This window comes from Pteronotus mesoamericanus, unplaced genomic scaffold (genome assembly GCF_021234165.1).
Source record: "Pteronotus mesoamericanus isolate MK-2021 breed Mesoamerican mustached bat unplaced genomic scaffold, CSHL_Meso_final scaffold_533, whole genome shotgun sequence".
Classification (NCBI taxonomy): domain Eukaryota; kingdom Metazoa; phylum Chordata; class Mammalia; order Chiroptera; family Mormoopidae; genus Pteronotus; species Pteronotus mesoamericanus.
Genome location: NW_026555320.1, coordinates 3,261,009 through 3,281,886, shown reverse-complemented (window position 1 = coordinate 3,281,886; position 20,878 = coordinate 3,261,009). Strand labels below are relative to the sequence as shown.

At 47.5% G+C, this 20,878-nt stretch overlaps 1 protein-coding gene and 1 non-coding gene across 3 annotated transcripts in view; one reads left to right on the top strand and one right to left on the bottom strand.

Moving 5' to 3' along the window:
• Window positions 1-20,878, top strand: part of SMARCC1 (SWI/SNF related, matrix associated, actin dependent regulator of chromatin subfamily c member 1) — a 112,369-nt gene that overhangs the window by 77,559 nt on the left and 13,932 nt on the right. For both annotated transcript variants that reach the window (XM_054594632.1, XM_054594633.1), the window contains exons 22-26: window positions 593-648; window positions 2,037-2,151; window positions 2,811-2,965; window positions 9,219-9,353; window positions 20,052-20,310. In XM_054594632.1, the coding sequence (XP_054450607.1) occupies window positions 593-648; window positions 2,037-2,151; window positions 2,811-2,965; window positions 9,219-9,353; window positions 20,052-20,310 (720 nt within the window). The remainder of the gene's footprint in view (window positions 1-592; window positions 649-2,036; window positions 2,152-2,810; window positions 2,966-9,218; window positions 9,354-20,051; window positions 20,311-20,878) is intronic.
• On the bottom strand, window positions 15,733-15,868 carry LOC129087819 (small nucleolar RNA SNORA8). Its single transcript, XR_008530942.1, has one exon. It is a non-coding gene; the product is annotated as a small nucleolar RNA SNORA8 (small nucleolar RNA).

Sequence of the window (20,878 nt, the reverse complement as noted above, 5' to 3'; positions counted from 1 at the left end):
CCCATCTGCCCTGTGTATCTCCCAGGTTGCTTCTCTTTAGTGTGTTCGTTTATATTGTTTCTCCAGTGCCTGACTCAGAACATATGTACTCATTGCTTGTTAAAAAAAAAACTTTTTTTTTTTTTTGTACATTTTACTTAAAATCATTTTTGAACTTTTAATTTTTATACACACAGAAAAGTGGAGCCTCTCAGTGGGCAGCTCAGTGCCTTTTGTGCAAGTTAAACACCCCGGCGGTCTCCGCAAGTGGGGTGCTGATCTCGTTTGCCCCACAGATTAAATGGCCCCAAGATTTAGAAACAGATAACACCCAGGGTTCCCCCCGCCCGCCCACCTCCCCCACTTCACCTGTTTTCTGTCTCTGCGCCCTTCCCTGGTTAGCAGCTGTCCTGATTTCTAACACCTGTTTTTGCACTTTAAATTAATAGAATCAAAAAGTTTTTTGTTTTATGTCATAGTTTCTATGCTAGCTATGTGGTTGTGAGGTTCATCCATATTACTCTGTGTAGTTGTATTCCAGACTCTCACAGCCATGTAATATCTTTTACTTTTTTCCGTATTATATTACTTGTTCTTATTCTTTTGTTTATAGAAGGAGCTGAAGAGGAAAAAATGGAAACGGATACTGATGGTCAGCAGCCTGAAAAGGTGAAGCCTTTGAATTCTACCATAACAGACAAGCCATGGAGAGCGTGCCTTTCATAGCATTATGGTTTGGGTTTCTTCTGACCTTTGAGTCCCTTTGAGGGGACTATAAATAATTCTATCAGCCATTTGGACTTTGCTGGTTTAAAGTATAGTTCTCACAAAGCATAGCACAGGGCATTTTTCGGTCATTAGGTGAAAATATCCATTCCTGACCTCTACTTTAGTACCCCTTTCAAGCACAGTTGGGAATATGAATATAAGAGCTGTAGTTCTTATGAATATTGAATTGCAGGGTTTAATTCCTAATCTTGAGAATGAAGAGAATTTTTAAATATTCGGGATTTTCTGAGAGTGAACAGCCAGCAGAAAAATATTTAGAAAAGACTTAATGAGAAGGTGGCATCTGAGGTAGATTTTAAAGAACATGCAGAACTAGGGAGGATGGAATGGAGGATAGAGGATCAAAGTTTCCAGCCGGCAGGGGACACGAGGGCCAGTGTGCGGGGACACGAGGGCCAGTGTGCGAGGACACCAGAGTGACCCGCCCCCGGCCTCAGGCTGAGTGCGGGGAGGCTGGGCCGAACTGGACTCTGCAGCCTCTTCAAGACCAGCAGTCAGTCACTATTTGAAGGAATAGGTACAAGAGAGATTGAAGGTCTTAGCTGCATGTGGTGTTTTAAAATTGTATATAGAAAAGGGGGAGGGTGAAGATGGTAGTAAAATTAATTCTGTTTCTTACAATGTTCCAAATACCGTGCTTTGTTCTTTACATTTACGAAGTCATCTAATTCCTAAAACAGCCTCGTCAAGTCACTGATAGTCTGTTCATTTTATAGACCTTGTTACAAACTTGTCCAAGGTCACAGGGATTGCAGAATCAGCAAAGGACACCAAATGCTAACCAGAGAGACTAAAGTTGTTGGGCCCCAGAACCTCTTGCTTACTGATGCTCTATTGTGACTTTTTCTACAAACCATTAGCAAACATCTGTGTTAAAGGACTTTGTCAACTTTTTATTTTGGCAGCATTTCATCTTCTTGGTTGATAATGTGCATTTTAATGTTATTCGTCCTTTTGGACAACAGATCGATTATTTATTTTTTAAGTATTTCTCTGTATAACCAATAAATAACATAAAAGAATTCCCCTGACATTCCTTTGGACGTTGTAGCCCTGGCCTTAGAGCAGAGATGCAGAAAGGGACCGTGTCCTTTGGGAATGTATATTAATTTCTTCTCCAGCTTTTCTCCCTAAAGCCCCTCTGAACCTAGACTACTTCTTGTCAAAAATAGTAGAACCTTCAGTCATCCCATGATAATATCGCTCATAAACAGCCTTTTAAAAAAATTTTCCTCACTCTTTGTCCTCTTCTTTTGTATCCTATTCAGGCAGAAAACAAAGGGGAAAATGAACCCGATGAAGGTGATAAAGCACAGGATGGCGACAATGAAAAAACTAGCGAGAAGGAACAGGATAGTGAAGTTAGTGAGGATACCAAATCAGGTAATTTGAGTAAACTCTTTACACTTCATTATGTAAAGCTATAAAAACTGGTGGAGAAATGTGGGCTGTTTAATTGCGTTGAATTAATTCCTCATTTATTTTTGAGTTTGTTAATGTAGTAAAGGTGCAGTTGGAGTTAATTTTGTGGGTAGGCACCAGTGCTCATGCTAGTGACTGCCTTGTTCTCAGTCGCATACGGACAGACAAGCGGTTCAGTGTCACTGAGGCCACCACACAGACCTGCCATTCAGCCTGGGCGCCAGTTGCTGGCGGATCTCCCTTCAGAAGGCTGGCGGAAGTGCTGTTCCTGGTTCTGATTTCCTTCCGACCCTGGGCTTTCCCAGAGCTCTTCATTGACCAATGAACAAACATGCTGGTCTTAGAGCTTCGTTCCCCTGAATTTCCCTTTATATCCAAGGGAACTGCACACAGAGAACTGAGAGAAATAAAGGCAAGACAGTGTACCATTTAGAAAATCCATCTCAGATAGAGGCAGACTTAAATGCATGGCGTGGGTCAGCAAAAATCTTAAAAGGAAGAAAAAGGCACTGAGATCTCTTTGTAGCATCAGGCCTGGTGTGTCACGTGGCAGAGGTGAGAAGGAAGATGGCTATTGAGACGGGGCACACTGCTAATAAAGCTTCCTGGTTTTTTTCCAGAGGAAAAGGAGACTGAAGAGAACAAGGAACTCACTGATACTTATAAAGAGAGAGAAAGTGATATTGGGAAGAAGAAAGTAGAACATGAAATCTCTGAAGGAAATGTAGCCACAGCCGCAGCAGCTGCTCTTGCCTCAGCTGCAACCAAAGCCAAGGTTTGCCCACCGGCCCTTTCCCAGAGCTCGCTGAGTGAATGGGCGTCTTGTTTTGTGTATCAGGATGTTCAGGATAAAGAGCCTCACACCCAAAAGGAGACAACTGTTTGCCTGAGTGGTGTTCTTGGTGAAGGGTTCCATAGGCGGGGGTGGTAGAAAGGCAGATCTGGTCCCTAAGGCGATGCCTCCGTCGCAGCCCTTGTGTCTCTCGTTCAGCCTGGCCGGGACTGCAGGTCACAGGAGGACTGGGGAGTCTCTAATTTGCCTGCAGAACTTGACTTGGACCGTTGTTCCAATTTACCAGGTTGAAATGTTTGTGATTTTTAAGACAAAATCTGTTTCCTTGTATAAATACTTCATCTTGCTCTTACTAGCTCAAAGGAGAGGGGAGGAATCTAAAATAGCTCGTTTTCTTCTTGAATTTGCCAGCTCTTCTGGGGGTGGTTTTCTCTATTTATAACACAGTATTGGCTTCACAGCATATTTAAGGAGAAAGGAGAAAGTCATTTTTCTCGCTTTCTGTTAATTTAGCATTTTAAAGCATTCCAGGCGTGAATATGTAGTTTTAAAAAACCTTTTCACCCCGTCTCCACTTTACCCCTAGAGGCAGTTTCCTTCCATCGCAGGTCACTGCAGTTCGGGGGCAGTTACTGGAACACACCCAGTCATTTCACCTGGAGCGGCCCCGCCATAGGCAAAGGTGTTGGTCGTGGCCCGTAGTTCTCCCAGAGCACTCGGCTGCTGCGAGCCACTTCTCTGGGTGTTACGTCTGTGGAGCAGGGTTTGTAAGAGACCTGTAGATGACGGAGTTCATAGCACAGGACCGTGTTTCCAGTGTCCGCTCATCGGACGTGGGAGAAGGGGTGCTTCCAGGTCACACTCATGCTCAGCTGGCTGTTGCTATTACAGCAGCTTGAGACCTTGCATATTCATACTTGCCAGTCTCTTCCAAAGATACCTCCTCGTCTTCATAGCACTGGAGCATGGTTTTAAGTAATCTCTTTTCCTTTACCACCCCCGCCGCTGGGAGTTTTTGAGGTGTACCTTTTTGGGGGGGGTGGAGGAGGTCTCCTTATCTTCTGCCAAGTTGTGCTCTTTGGCATCTCTGTCTCTTACCTGTTCAAGTTCTTCCTATTCATACTATCATTAGACCTTCAGGACTGGCTGGGGCAGACTTTGCATTTTATAAGTGAGGAGCTGGGGGCCAGGAGGGCCTCCCTTGCTGTGCGTGCTTTATCGGGGCCAGCATGGACCTCTGCCCGGTCTGGAGACCTGCAGCCTCAGGTCCTCAGACCCCTCTTGCCTGTTCATTTTTTATAGCTGTTCTGCCACCAAATCAAAATTTTCACGTTTTATTTCATCTGACAGTGCCTGGCCCCTGCTCTGGGGGGTCGCCTCCTGTCACCTGTTGCCTGTCTCCTTCCTCCCATTTGGTGTCCTTCAGCCAAAGTGATCTTTTTGGTTTTTAACTTTTTATTGTAGTATAGCTTAAATTCAAATGAGCGGATACATATATGCAGTGAGCGCATTTTTCACAGACCGCGCACCCGCATCAGTCAGCACCACATGGCCAGCCCTCCGGGGCCCCTGGTGTATCCCTCCAGGTGCCATGCCTGCCTCAGGCGTCCTTGCTGGCCTGGCTCCTCGCCCTGTGGATTAGTTGCTCCTGTTTTTGATTTCATATCAGTGGAATTGTACAGTATGCAGAAGAGGTTTTTAAAATACAAACATGAGCATGATACTAGATTTAATAACCTCCCTCTCTCAGGCTAAAATGTCACACTCTCTAGACTGGGACTCTGGGATTTTCAAGATCAGGACCCTTCTCAGTTCTCAAGCACCCGATCTTGCCTGCCCGCCCGCCCGCCTGCCCTGAGGTGTTCCCTGCAGTCCTCTTGGCCCCAAGTCTTTCTCATCTCCAGTGGGGATTTTTGGACACTCTTCCCTTCTCAGATCCTGGTTCTCTCCTCCTTCCCATTGTTTCTCCACTCCGTGCCGCTGTGCAGGCTTCACTGAAGGTTGCCGGAGAAGGAACCGAACAGGCAGATCACCGTGAACAACTTCATGGTGTTTTCACAGCTGAGGAGTGCGTGATGGCCTCATAGCTGCTAACACGTCTGTGCTCGGTACGCGACTGGCCTCCGTGCCACAGCCGCATGTCTCCCTCTTTGCAGGGACAGCTTTTATGGATTGGTTTCCCCAGGCCTTAGGTACACCACACAAGGCTTGGAAGTGCATCCAGAGCACTTTCCTTGCAGATCACTGAATTTTCACTTCCTCTTACTGAATTCACTCTTACTTCTAATAACTGGGAACTTAGATTCTATTCTCCACTGATTTGTGAAAGTGATGGTAGGCCCCGTGGGTTGGTGCCCACGAGCTGCCCGTGCCACCCCCAGCTGGCTCTGGCACGTCTCACAGCACACGTCATTTTTGTGCTCCATGGTAATTAAGGGATAAGGAATTCACTTAAATTACTGTAATTAGTACAGTTATCTAACCAGTCCCAGTTTTCTGTTACTCTCTTTCTGTTCTGTGTCTATAAACAGCTTTGTTATTAAGAGTTTTCCTTGATACATTTGAGTTGTTTGTCACATTCTGATGTGGAGTGGTAATTAGAGGTTCTGGATCGCGCTCCAAAGCTCATGAGACGGACCTGCTTCCTGGCTTGCCGGTGGGAGACTTGTGGTAGTGGGTCCAGCTTTTCAGTCACATACCAACGAGCGAGGTGCTCTGTACCCAGTCCATCTGGGTGTTCAAGTTTGGCTGGAAGGAAGGGTTCAGAACTATTCTGGAGTAAATTAGGTCCTCCAGAAATTGCAATATGCTGTCTTTTTCCAGCAGCAATAGGTTTCAGTTCTCCCAAGATAGCAGAGATCACATTTTCTTAGGGCACAGCTATTTCCTTCAGATTTTTTCCTACCACCACCCATGCCCGCATACCTGCGGACAGGTACGGTGGGGCTGTCTTCTGGTAACTGAGGTTAGTTCTGGAGGAACAGGAAGATTCTTCCTTACTACTCAGAAATACCTTTTACTGGCTCCCTTATGCCTGAAATTCTATCTTGAGATAGGCAAATTTTCATTGTCCATTTTAGTCACCAGGCTTCACCAGATAAGTGATGATTGAAATCAATTAAAACTATATACGTTTATTATTGATACCATATCTTTTACTTGGTACTATCAGGAAGAGAAGATAGAGGGAAAATTGACTATTTAATCAATTTGTCTACAGTTAGCCCTGTTCACATTCACCGTATGTGACGGAATAGAAACTACTTCTGTTATACCAGCTAGAATCTCTGCTTTGTTACGTAAGTTTGCCTCAACTCTAGTCCAACCACGTTCCTTTGATTCTTTCTTTTTTGTTTTGTTTTTCTACACTGCCACCTTGTACAGAACTTCCACTTTTTTCTTACAATCGATTGTTTTTTAGGTTGATTCTCCCACATTCCACACATCCGTGATGCACTCAGCTCATCATCCCTCTCAGGTTTTACAAAGCCAGCATGTGAGGAGACCGAGCTCTGTCTAGCCCTTCTTTTGGCAGCTCTGGTTGCCAGGCCCGTCCAGACTCCCAGCCTGGGCATCGGTGGTGGTCCTGCTCCATTTATCCACCACTGTGGCGCTGCCACCAAGCCTCCTGTCTTCACACCACACTTGTTTTATTGCATCTCCTGGATTTTACAAGTGAAAAGCTCGGCAGACTCAGTGGGGAATATTCTGCTCCCCGAGGCATTGGCTGGGCTCGTTCCCTACTCACCTCTACTCACCTCGTGGCTGAGCCCCTGGGAAGGGCCTGGGGCCTAGGCCTCCTGGGGGCTGGCCGCCGTGGCTGTCTCCTCACAGACTACGAAGTTACCTTGGCTTCTTCAGGTTAGGGTGGTATCAGAGTAGTTGGACTTGTTACCTGGCAGCTTATAAGTAAAAGTGTCCCAAGTGATAAGAACAACTTGCCAGCGGCTTATGGCTCAGACCCCCTACCTGGTGCTGCACGGTTTTCCCCAACTGTGCTGGTCAGACGGTCTGTGTAAATCCCAGGTGCGGGCATCAAAGGCCACGCCTCCAGATGGAAGGCGGGCCACCTCCACCTACCACAGCCTGCCCTCTGGTCACAAACCGCTTACATTTCTCCCGCGTGTCTCATCATATGGTATCAGGCTGGGGCTGGAAGTCGTAGGTCTTCTCTCAGTCAGCGGCAGATCCACATGAAGCTCCGCAGGAGTGGCCATTCAGGCGCAGTTTCTCGCGAATTGGCGAAGCCAAGAGCAAAACCCGGTCTCCATGCTTGGGGTCTGGTGGTCCCAGTCAGCCCACAGACATACTCTGATAAAGTCCCCCATTCTAGTGAAAATTCTTTCAAACATTTTACATTAAAAACCCCAACAGCTGGCTCAAAAAAAAAACCCACAAAAAAAAAAACTTGGGTTTTGTTTTGTTTTTTAAGCACCTCTAGCATACCAGTTGTGATTTAAGTTTCTAATTTTTGACACCAAAAAAATCGTAGGAATAAGAAGGAAACATTAGTACCCATGTTTTATAAACACTGGTAACTCGCCCCCAGATCTGTGTGTTGCCTTTCTCACTGCCCAGTCTTGTTTCTCGGGGTCAGTTTCCCACTCCCTTAGCCGCGGCCTGGGCAAGGCAGCTCTTCTGTACCTCGCTTTCATTCTCCATAAGATGGAGATAATGCGTCTCTTGGTAGCTTATTATTAGAAGTAAAAGAAGTAGCATGAAAGTGCCTACCATGAAAATACACCATGATGTCTAGAATGAAATAAGTGCTTAATAAACCTACTGCTTCCCCCAGCCCTGTAACGTACGCCAGCGATTGTGTCGCTTTTACCATCTTTTAAGATTTTGTTTTCCCTTAAAACAGGCAGGAGTGGTGTTTGGACACATTTTGCATAGTGCTTGGTAACATTTATCCAATCACATCTGGGCCCTGTGGAGGTTTCTGATTTCCTTTGGAACCTGCTCCTGAGCCCTTTTGACTTCTGCTGGACGGACTTGGTACGTATGTGTCACCAGGTCCGCCAGTTTTCTGAGAGCCTGGGCCACAGGAAGCATGCGGCTCTGGGAAAGAAATCACTGCATTGTCTTCTCTGGATGAACCTCCCCTACCAGTGAAAATACGAGTAGTCGTGGAAGGTAAACAGATGAAAAGGACGCCCCCTCCTGTCGCTGTGAAAATGCAGGAGGTAGAGACGTGGCAGGTTAACAGATTCACCAGGGTGCAGTCAGTGGTAGCCTTGGACAGGCATTTTTTCTTCCCACTTTCCATTTTGAAATAACTGTAGATTCATAGAAGTTGCAAAAATGTTATTACAGAGCCATCCCGTGTATCAGTTACCAGTTTCCTCCAGTGTAACATCTACTTTTAATTAATCCAATATTTTACATTCTTTTTTTTCCCCTCTGTGATCTTGGTAACTCCATTACTTCTCAAAATCTTGAACAGAAGCAAGGCCACGTATGCAAACTTGGCAGCTGTAACCCAAGCAATGCACAGCGGTGTTGGGGGTTGTTGGTGTAAGCTCTTGGGTGGTGTCTGGAGAAGGCGGGACAGCTCCCTCGCCGGGTAATCAGGGTCTTGGCCAGGTGGACCCTCGTCCTCCCCAGGCCATGCCTCTGCATGCCATTGCGTTGGCAAGACACGTGTGCAGCACGCGCCGTCAGTTCTGGGGCAGGCAAGTGGCACGTTCTCACAGGGGAACTGCCCGTCTTGTGCTGCGCCTGTTTTTATGCTCTGGACCCACCTCAGGCTCAGGGTGGGATACTGTTCGCCCTCCGCTCCATGTGGTTTCCCTCAATGAGTGTTCGGCGTGGAGGGAGACCGCTGCTTTCCTGGCTTGGACAGGTCATCCATGGGGAAGGCTGGTGCGGGGCGGGCCAGGGTGCAGGGCGAGGGTGGGCGGAAAGGGGTGGGAAGTGAGGGCGTGCCCCCCAGGCCGCCTGCGTCCTCTTTGCCCATCAGGGTCCTGGTTCAACCTCCCCTCCTCCATGGGTCCTTCTAAGGGAGGAGTACACCACTGGCTGGGTTTCCTTTAATCCTTTCAGGGGGCGGATATGTACCTGTAAAGACTGGAAATTCTGATAGTTGGTATTTTAAATTGAAATAAGTGTTTGGTAGAAACACACACAAAGCGGACATCGAGGTCACCGCTCTTCATTGCATCATCCCACTTGAGCATTTTGTTACTCTTTTTAAGCAAGTGTTTAAATAATTTGAATGATCTTTTGTGCCTAGCACCTGGCTGCTGTGGAAGAGAGAAAGATCAAGTCTCTTGTCGCCCTCCTGGTGGAGACACAGATGAAGAAGCTGGAGATCAAACTGCGGCATTTCGAGGAGCTGGAGACGATCATGGACAGAGAGAAAGAGGCTGTGAGTGGGGTCTTAGAGTGGCTTTTTGACATTGTGCTCTGACTGCCCTTCATAAAATGCAAGCTCGATAAAGTAAGTGGCAGCCTGCCTTGCTGGTCTCTGTGACTGTCTCTTCCTGTCTTTTTTTGTGTTTGCTTTGCCCTTTCAAAAGGATTATCAGGCGGTGGCGATAGACAAAATGAACTCTCTTCACATTCTGAACTAATTGTCTAAATACCAGCTTCTCAGAGCTTCCGCTTTCCTGATCCATGATGGCACCAAATTCCCCCCTCTTGAGCTCATTTTATTACCTACTTCTTGTCTGATTCAAGGATTTTCCTGAGTTCCTGTTTCCATCTAGATATCAGGAAGCAGGGGCATCTCTCATCCTGCTTTAGGAGCATTGTTTCTCTGACCCTCTTAACCAAGCCCTCCTCAGACCTGCCCCGGTTCGCTGTCCCTTCTCTCCTCTCTGGTGAAGGTGACCCCTGAGGAGCATTCTCTGAGGTGACACTTTTCCCATTAGGACGTGGCTTAAACAGGACCAAGATAATGATAAAGAAGGCCAAAAATGAGGAAGGAAGTAAAAAACAAGCAAACAGAGGCAGGAACATTTGATATCTCAAGGGAATTTTAGGAAAAACAGATTAGGCTGTTTGGGTCAATTTTTTTTTTTTTAACAGTTTACTAGAAAAGGAGTTGGTAACTTGCTAAGCAATGGGCTAAATTTGAGGAGTTAAGACTATTTCTTTCTGATTATCTTTATTTACGTAAGAGGTACTAGTATCTCTAAGTGGTAGAATCTTAAGATCAGAAGAGTTTTAATGTTAAGGATCTGTTTATATTTATTAAGCTATTTCTTAGCCTTCAGTCCAAGTAAGTCCTGAGAAATTCTTCAAGATGAAGTATCCTGGCATTTATCAGAATTGCCAGTTTTTATTTTTGTCCTAAGACCAGCTCGGCCACCTAACCAGGCACCCTGGCCCTGCGAGGACGAGGACCAGGACCACGCCAGCACCTCCCTGCTAGCAGACTGCAGCTTCGCAGCCGCCCCCCACCTGGTTCCCTGACCTTGGATGCCCCTCACATCGCAGGCCCCTCCTCCCTCGGAGCTGCTGCCACCCCATCTTGGCTCCATCCCCACCTGTGCGCCAGCCATGCCTCATCAGGAGCACCTTCCTCACGGCCTGCTCTCTTTGCCACCTGTGTGCCCTGCCAGCAAGGCTCTTCCCCTGTCTGCCTCCCCGCTCTGTCCCTCGGCCCTGCACCTGGGAGTGACGTGCCCTCCTCGCTTGTTGCTGTGGCGGCCTAACGGAGCCCCTGCTGTATTGTAATCGCTAATCCCTGCGTCCACGTCCCATACCAGAGCAGGGACTTGGAGAGCAGAATTCATCAAGCGGCTGTGTGAACAGAAAACTGGCACTTCCCTGGGCCCCCGTTTACCTGGTGAATGAATGTAGGCCAGCGTCAGAGGCAGGAGCTGGAAAGCCGGAAACATTTCCTTTGGGGCCCTAATTAGTTGAGTGGGGAAGACAGTTAAGAAAACAAATGACAGGACAGAATGCTCAGCTCCTGTGGAACAGGAGGGAGGGCGACTGGGAGATGGAGGCAGGGAGAGCGCGTTGGAGACAGCTTCCCAGAGGTGAGCTGGCGCTTGGGAGCAGGGGTGCTTGTGGTGCGTGTCTAACCTCAGTGAGCCGTTCCTTAGATTGGTGTGGGGGCTTGGGGTGACGGGGCTGTAACACACTGGGCCGTGGTCAGGTGGCTCCTGCAGGCGACCAGGCGCCTTGCTGTCGCTCCTGAAGCAGAGCCGAGGTGTGGGCCTGGGAGGCTGGCATGGCCCTGACCGGGCACTGGCCGGACATTAGATTGTCAGGGCTCTGTCCTCGGCTCTGGGTCACTTTCTCTTCAGAGGGTAATCCCGTGATTGCCCCGGCTTTTAACTCCCAGCTCTCACCAGTACCTGGGCACCCAGGGGCTGGGCGGGGCGGCTCTACTTCCCTTGACCCTTCAGAATTTGCCTTGTGTTGTAGATTTTGGAAAATTACTTATTTCAAATTATAAAACTCCATTGTGTTTTTCCTACTTGAGTCTTTTTTTCCTGCTAAATTCAAATCAGAGCACAAGAAACAGTTTACAGGGCAGTTTGATAAAACAGCACATTCTTCCGCACTCTGCTGTTCAGGGTTGCTCTGTGCAAACTCTTCGCTGGTCAGCCTGCGTTTTCTTAATTAAGATTTGGGGCAGCGGTGTTCTTTGTGCGGGAAGGTCCCTGGCTGTAGCCACTGGGTATCGGTGGAACATCTGTTTTAGTTATTTCTGTGTAAAAAGCTGCCCTAAAATCTGGGAACTGAAAACAGAAAACTTCACGTGGTTTCTGAGAGTCAGGACTCTTGAGAGCAGCTGAGCTGGTGGTTCGGCTCAGGGTCTGTCCTGAGGTCGCAGTCATCTTGCCATCCGGGGGGGCTGGAGGGCACGCCTTCAGGCCTCACTATGTGGCCGTTGGCAGGAGGTAGTGTTGCTTTTTTTTTAAAGATTTTATTTATTTACTTTAGAGACAGGGGAAGGGAGGGAGAAAGAGTGGGAAAAAAACATCGATTGGTAGCCTCTGACATAGTCCTGCCACCCAGGCATGTGCCATCACCAGGAATCAAACCTGTGACCTTTGGCTTAAGTGTGATTTATTCATTTGTTTCTTTTTGAATTACAGTTGGTGTTCAGTATTACATTAGTTTCAGGCGTACAGCATGATGGTTAGACATTTGTTTAACTTACAAAGTGATCCCCTCCCCCCATAAGTCTCATTACCCACCCGGCATCATGCATAGTTATTAGGATATTATTAACTATATTTCCTATCATAGTGTCTTTTTTAAGATTTTATGTATTTTGTGGAGAGATGGGAATGGAGGGCGAAAGAGAAGGAGAGAAACATCTATCAGTTGCCTCTCGCACACCCCCTCAACCAGGGACCCAGCCCCCAAACCCAGGATATGCCCTGGCCAGGAATGGAACCAGCAACCTTTTGGTTTGTGGGACAACATCCACTCCACTGAGCTACACCAGTCAGGGCTCACGGTGTCTTTTATAACCTAAACTTGGAAGTCACATCCCTTCACTTGGTCACACAGACCAGCCCTGGATCCGGGTGGGGGTCGACGGCCTTCAGTAGGGAACGTGTAAACACTAGGAGATTGTTGGGGGCCAGCTTGGAGGCTCGCTTTCTCAACCAAAAAGAATCCCAGGAACCTCACAGGGTCTCTTGTTCATTTCATGCACAATTGTGACGGAACCTTTTTCTCCACTCCGGCACTAGCACCCCGTCCTTCCCTGTGGGCAGGCACAGGCACAGCTGTTTTTCTGCCGGCAGTTTGTGCACGGGACTGTTACGAGGATGAAGTGAGAGAGGGTATGGTGTGTACCTGGCACAGTGTCTGGGACACACACGTGTCTGGTAAATATTTAAATGCCCCTTTTTGCAAGCCAGTAACCAACAACTCTGTGGTAAATTCTCAATATTTATAAGCCTTTCTTGGCTTTATGGGCATTTATTGGGCCAGTCGCTGTGCTGAACCACTTTATTTGGATTTTCTCATTTTATTTCAAACAACATATGAGAAAGCCATTAGCAAGAAAATACTGATTGCCTTAAACGTCCTTAGACAAGAATTCCGCAGTGATACTGGAGGGGAATGTAAGGCCATTTCTTCATTAACCCTTCTTACAGATGAAGAGACGGGGTGGAGCTTGGGCAGGCTGCACGCGACACCTCAGATGGTGCAGTTCGCAGAACAAATGACAGGACACCTGCATTTGTTCAGCTGTGTTTTTATCCAGAACACTATAAAGAAATGGGCCATACTTATTTTAACCTAGAGACTCTGAGATATGCAGGGCCTTGAATTCCTTGATTATGGCTCGAGAAAGTTGAGGCTGGAAAGTGACCGAGCCACCTGGGCGCGGGCTTTCTCGCCCCGGCCCGGCTTGCCCTGCGCACCACCTGCCGCCGCGCGCTCTGCGGCCACTCCTGCCTGTCTTCACCTCAGAAGCTGTAGCTTCAGGGCCTGCTCTTCTGAATTAAACAAGTGGTTTTGTTTATATAACATTAGAAATAAAATATTTTAGACTTTAAAAATCAGATACATCTTTAGAATGAATATTCCTCAGAACCAAATATGAAATTTCTCTCTTTCTAATGGCTTGAAATTAGAAGTCCTCTTAATTGTGTAGTGTTTAGTAATTAAGTGTAAGGACATACAAATTTTAAATCTTGAGGATACTAGGAATACAGCTATAATGAGGGCTCGATGGCACTTCCAGCCCTCCTACAAAGCACTAATGTTGGAGGAAGGCAGTGATGGAACCTGCGGCGTCTGTCGGGGAAGTGATGTGGTGAATAGGATTGACTCCAGTTCAGCTGACAGTCTTGAGCTGGCACTGGGTTTGCAGCTCAGAGGGGCTGCCCGCCAGGCTGATGGCACGTCGGTCAGGAGAGCCGCCTTCAGGCCTGGGCTCTGCCGGGGCCAGCGCTGCCAGGGAAGAAGAGCAGGGCCCAAAGCATTCTTGTTTGGATTTAAAAAACAACAGTTTTAAACCCCGTGAAAATGGATCTGCGAGCTGATCCAGCGTATGGCTTCTGGACTAAGTGCTTTCTGAGTCTCTGAGGGTCATTTGGCTGTGTGCACTTCCAGAAAAGAGACATTGTCAGAAACTCAAAGCAGTGAGAAACTTGGACCCTGTCTTTAAGGCGGTTAGAGAGTGGACGGGACCAGATACTCCGAGGTGATAGGGCTGTGGAAGGAGAGGAGGCCATGGGTGGCTGTGATCGTCAGGGCTAGTGTCCCAGTAGAGGAAGGACAGATCTGAGCTGTAACAAAGGTCCAGATCTACAAATGTGGAGACAACGGCATGATTGCTGGGGAGACCGAAGAGCCTGCCTGGCCAGAGCTTTTGTACCATAGGCAATAGATTAAATTCCGTTGCTCATTCAGCAAATATTTATTGAGCACCTACTTTGTCTAAGCCTGTACATACTAGGAAGGCAATAGTGAATAGAATGCAATAAAACTCTGTCTTAGTAGAGGTCAAACAGTTAATGATGTTATAAGGTGTTACATACTATGTATGTGTATGCATACATAAATGAGGTCTGTCTACAAGGTATCCAGCCATGTAATATGGAAAATAGAGACATTTATTGAAGAAGATACAAGAAACATTGTACACAGGACAGTGATACTTAAGTCCCCTTCAAAGTAGGTACCTTGGGATCTCACACAGTTCTCCCAGTTGCCATCAGCTGTCCTGTCAAATTTTCCTGAATTTTATCAGTGGTCTGAAATCTCTTCCCTTTCAAAGATGTTTTTAGTTTTGGGAAAAGCCAGAAGTCACAGGGGACCAAATCTGGGCTGTAGAGGGGCTGAATCACTTGGGTGATTTGATGTCTCGCCAAAAAACTCTGTACGAGACGTGATGCCTGAGTGGGTATGTTGTCATGATGAAGCTGCCAGTCACCAGTTGCCCACAGATGCGGCCTTCTGAATTACCCGAAAACACAGTTTCTGTGGAGGAATGTGCAAGCTTAACACAAAATTTGATGCAGATTTGTTGCTCTACTCACTCAGTCATTTTGAATGCGACAGCCACACAGTACACACTCCCACTCAGCAGCATCTACCACCCCCACTGACTAGTACAATGAAGTCATCATTGTTCACACATGCGCATTCCAGTCCACTCTCCTTGGCTGCCAGGTTACATCGATGTCACACAAACCATTATATTAGCAATGGCTGGACTCTTCCTGGACAACCCCTATATACTGTGTGTCTGTACCTACCTGTTTGTTACGGGTTGGGGAGGGGAGGTTAGAAGAGGGAAGGGATGCATTCCAGCGTTAAGTGCTGGCAGTGGAGTGGGCCTATTGAGAAACTGAGAGCTGGGCTGGTGCTTCTCAGCGTGAAACAGCCTGCTCGGGGCTCTGGGGCAGGAGGTGCGTGGCGTGTGGGGACTGAGGAGGAGATGGGCGGGCTGGGGCAGGCATGGGGCGGGCAGTGAAAGGGCAGAGTCGGGTAGTGGCGGCCGAGTCGCAGAGGTTCCTGTGAGCCATGCCGTGGCCTTTCCGTTTCCTCGGATTCGAATGTGGAGTAATCGCAGGCCTATTCTGTGCATTCAGTGAAACTATTGATTAAATGCAGAGCGCTGGCCTGATCTTCCTTGGTCTTCAGCAGGGATCAGTCTATCTGCTGCGTCATAGAGAATAAATTACGTACAGTGGCCAGGAAAGGGAGAGCGGTGAGGAGCTGTTAAGGTGATCCTCGTGCCATGACGGTGGCTCATTCCGGGATTGCAGCCGTAAGGGAAGAGAAATAGTCGAGTTCTGGATAGATTTTTTTTTTAATACTGTATCAATACATACCAGGTTTAACATGCACAAAGCCAAGAAAACCAACAATGCCAGATACTGAATTTATATTGCACTGTCCTTTGAACACCCAGCAGAAATAAACTGCTGAATGCAGATACCATGCAGTGCAAAGGTTCTGGATAGATTTTAAAGTTACTGCTAATAGGGCATTGTCACACGTAGGATGTAGGTTTAGAAAAATTTGCTATACTTTGTGACAAATTCAGGAAGAAAGAACAAGAATCCAAAAAGTGAATTTCCTACTGCCCCAGGAGAATTGTATTTAACTCTGTTCTCTACATATTTGTAGTAACTTGTCTGTGCTGCCTGTCAGGCACCTGAGTCGATTGTTGGACCATTACGTCTTGGGTAGTTTCATTGGAGATTAAGAAAGTTGCACCCAGGAGAATGTTTAGTTTTGAATCAAAGAAGGTGCATGGCTTCAGGAAGCAAGGGCCCTGCTTGAGGACAGTGACCAGTCCCAGCAGTGGTGCTTCTGCCCCTTCGGGTTTCTGTGCCCCGAAGCACACGTGTAAGCAGCAGAACAGCCGTGGTGTTTCCCACAGGTGTGAGGAGGAATGGACGTGTCTGTTTGGGACTTGGGTGTTCCTAAAGTAGAGGTCTGGTCACTGACATCAAACGTTTCAACTGAAGGTGTGATTATTTACTTCAGTCTGAGGCCAAGTGTGGATGCTTCCAGCCTTAGCTGGTAGTTCAGCCTGGACAGTGTGGGTGGGTTTTGTGGCCCCCACCTTCTTTTACTCCTTCCCACCCCACTCCCCGCTTTATGCAGATAAGTCAGGAGAAGAGCCCTGTGTGCACTTCAGCTGCACATGCAGCTGTGCCTGTGTTTGGTGTCTGGGAGCAGAAGAGGGCTCTGTGGAGCTCAGTTCCGCCGGGACCCACGGTACCGGAGTGAAGGGCGAGCAGGGCAGGGTTTGAATGCAGCGGGCGGATGTGTCTCAGGGCACGGCTGCAGGCAGCTCTGTGTACAGCCGGCCTGAGAGCCGGGCTGCGGCCGTGAAAGAAAGTGAACGGACTCATTCACACCCAGTTACTCTTTCGGGGAGTAATTTGTTCGGTTTAGCTGTTGGGATTTGATCCATAGTCCTGGGAAATGGAAAGGAGAGAGAAGAAATTGAGATGTCTGTGGCATACAACTGGGGCACGTTTTAGCATTTTGTTTTTTGGTGACAAAAATAGTGTGTGCAATGCAAGTTTTTTCAAGTATTAAAGACATGAATAAATTGCAAAGCCTCTCCTACCTTCAATTTTATTGCTAGGAATAATTACTGTTTATAATCTGCTGTCTTCCAGAACATTTTCTCTGTGTATGTCTTTATAGCTGGACACAAATTTTTTAAATATAATTGGAATTATGTTATAAATATTGTTGCAATTTGGTTTTTTTCTTTTATTGCACTCCATGTATCTTAGAAATAACTGTACATCAAAACTAATACTTTAATAACAGTGTTCTGGGGCGGATTTTTAGATGTAGAATTACTGGGTCATTGGTTAAGCACATTTAAAATTTTCTCAGCACTGTAATGCTCTCCTCAGACAGTCCCAGGCCCCATTCCTTCTGATTGCCACAGAAGTGGGGGCAGCCTTCCCCCGGCTGCCCCCCCGTTCAGCCACGGCAGGGTGTGCACGCGGGACCGGTATTTCTGTTGCTCGGCGCCAGGGCGGGCCCGTGACACGGCTGTGCAGGCCCTCCTGGGGCCAACCGCTGTCGTGCTCCTCTCCGGGGGCCGGTGCACCCCGCCTTAGAGCTTACGCTTAAACTGGGCTTTCCTTGTGGGGGAGTGTTTAATCACTCATCCATTTTAATTCTTCTAATTACTTTCTTTTAATTACCTTCTGTGTTTTGAAATGACAAAAGAATCTCGTGAAAAAATAATGTAATTGAGGTTAGTTCATTGTAGGCAAGGAAAATTAGACAATATTTTTCCCCAAGGTTGATACCTTGATATTAAGGTTAGCTCCCAAAGAAAGCTGGTTTGGTTTTTTGTTTTTTGGGTTTTTTCAAACCACTCAGATAGGTAATGCAGAGAGTAAAATTCTCCCTCAAAGACACAAAATCCCCCTCCAGTAACAGCGCAGTGTCTTTATAAGGCAGATCTTGACCTAAATTCCACAGTCCTTACATAACTGCAGGGCTTACGCCAAGCTGTCCAGACCAATAGTGGCTCCACAGGAACATGGGAGGTCCTTTTTTGGCAGCTTCTTCAAGTGTAACCTCAGCAAAGTCCTCAGTTTCCTAGAAAGAATGGTTAAAAGAAAGCAAAAGCTAGGACTTAGAGTCAGAAAGAACCTTGAGGTCCCCGTGTTATCTATCGGTCTGCCTCTCACTGACATTGCCTCCCTGTCGAGGAGTCTTGCAGAGCCGGCCTTCCCCGGGATTCTCTGACTGTTTACATCCCGAAGCTCCCTTCTCAACCTGCAAATGGGGCAAGAGGCTAAGCCAGGCCAATCTTTACACTTCTGAGGTCACCCTCCCTGGAAAAAGGAGAGGCCGTGCCAGCCTGTCACGACTGTGGTCGCGCCCAGTCTCACGCCCTCCTGGTGACTCTCCGCTGCTCACAAAGTCGTTCCTTTCAGAAAGACCTCCTTCCTGGGGAGACTCTGAAGCAGCCTAACCTACAGGGGCAGGGGGGAGCCTTACCACCCCCCCCCCCGCCTCATTGGTCGCGTGACCTCCCGCTGCATCCCTGGCGCATCTCCCCGCACCCTGTCTGTCCCTGCAGGTTCCCTAGTTGCTGCACCCCACGACTTGTGATGCTTCTCCCTTGATTCCACGGCACTTCTCTGCCCACAGCCCAGCTTCTTAGGCTGATTCTCATGCATATTCCGCCTAGACTTGCTGGGATAGTGTACAGTATTTATCTGTAGAATTGGCTGCTCCTGAAGCTAAAATGGTATTGAATTGGCCAAAAAGTTCATTTAGTTTTTTTCATAAAATAAAAAATACATTTTTCTTTTTCACCAGTAACTTTATTGATTTGGATATTTGGAGTATGATATTTTGGATACCATTGACTACTAGTGGGTAGAGGCCAGGGGTGCTGCTGAACATCTTCCAATGCGTAAGACAGCCCCACAGCAGTTGTTTGTCCAAAGTGTCAATACTACAGGAAACTTTGCAAACCACTTTGAAAAGAAATAGATCTATTAACCTTCCTTATGATCTTTATACTACTTCCAGAAATGTAGATTTTTATTTTTCAAGTTGATATTCTTTTTCAGTCTGAATTAAATTAATTCTGATAGCATTCCATTCTCTGAACTATTGTCAGGCATATGGTTTCTGAATTTCTTGGCACATAGGCTCTTTTTCTCTCTGTTTTAATTTGGGTTTCAGAAAGATTATCTTGAATATTGAAATGCCTGTATTCTTCAAGCCAAGATGAATGCAAACTTTTATGTAGACATCTAAAATGTACTGTGAATTTGTCACCCAGTATAATTTAGGGTACTTGAAAGCTAAAGTTTATGGCAGCACTGCCAAAGTTCCGCATAGAAAATGGTATCTTTGCCGCTAAGGCCACAACCACACACTCAGAAGATGTAACAGTGTGACTCTGGTGTCACATTTAAACTAGTAACTCAAAGGGTCCCATCCAGAAGAGAGCATCTGGGAAGGTTGGGGACACTTGGAATACTAGCTCTGAGGGACTCTTACAAGGACAGCAGGGGCTTGTTTCACCTGGGGAAGATCAAGGCAGGTATGGAAACTTGTTAGATACCTGAATGCCTATCAAATAGAGAAGATGGTGTGTCCTGAGTGGATCCAGAGAACAGTAGACCCACTGGTGAAGGTCATAAGGAACAGCAGACCTTATATTTAACAACACGGAGAAGACCTTGACCCCAATAACAGGCATCCAGATGAAAATATGCTACTTAAGAAACAATGTTTTGGCCCTGGCCGGTGTGGCTCAGTGGACTGAGTGACAGTCTGTGAGCTGAAGGGTCACTGGTTTGATTCCTGGTCAGGGCACATGCCTGGGTTGTGAGCCAGGTCCCCAGTTGGGGGCATGTAACTGATTGCTGTATCTCTCGCGCATCGATGTTTCTCTCCCTTTCTTTCTCCCTCCCTTCCCCTCTCGCTAAAACTAAATAAATTTTTTAAATCTTTTTTTTTAAATAAAGGAACTCCTTTTCTCCCTGTAGCTGTTGCAGGAGGGGAGGTAGCTGTGTTACGGTGGCAAGGAACAGGGAATTGAGGGATTGGGTAGATGGCCTGGGTGCCACCCATTCCCGAGAGCCTCTCCTGGTATCATTTCTCTTCCCCTTCCTTTTCTTAACAGTTAGAACAGCAGAGGCAGCAGTTGCTTACTGAACGCCAGAACTTCCACATGGAGCAGCTCAAGTACGCAGAACTGCGGGCCCGCCAGCAGATGGAGCAGCAGCATGGGCAGAACCCACCCCCAGGGCACCAGCACTCGGGAGGGCCCGGCCTGGCGCCCCTGGGAGCAGCGGGGCACCCCGGCATGATGCCCCACCAGCAGCCCCCGCCCTACCCTCTGATGCAGCACCAGATGCCGCCACCCCACCCACCCCAGCCAGGTGAGAGGGGCCCTGCACACAGGCGAGGCCGGTGGCCGTGGGACACGGGCCTCGGGCTACACATGCTGCCGGTGACATCTGACTAGCACTGTTCAGGACGTCCGTGTCATCCAGGAAGTTGTAGACAAACGAGGTCTGGTTTCATGGCCACCGGCATGTGATGCCTGCTGTGCTCTTCTCCCAGAGTCCTCTTGGAACGGGGCCTGCCTTCAGGCCGGTCGGCCTCTGAACGGGCAATGTATAGGGTCTGGCACAAGTAACGTCCCTTTATATTACAAAATCCTAAGCTTCTAATTCTGTAACAGTATCACACTCAAACACACCATGTGACATTTTAGGTGAAATGTTCGAACTGCTGCGCATCTCGTGTGAGACACTCAGGTACCCAGCCACCCTCACTCAAGCATGCCTCACGTCTGCCGGGCCTATATGTCCCTGTGTGTCTTCAACATGAACCTTTTAGGGCAACTGTACCCTTTTTTTTTTTTAACTTAAAAGATATCTTCAAAGATAGACACACAAAGAATAGTACAGTGAACTCTATGCCCCAGCTTCCACAACCATCACC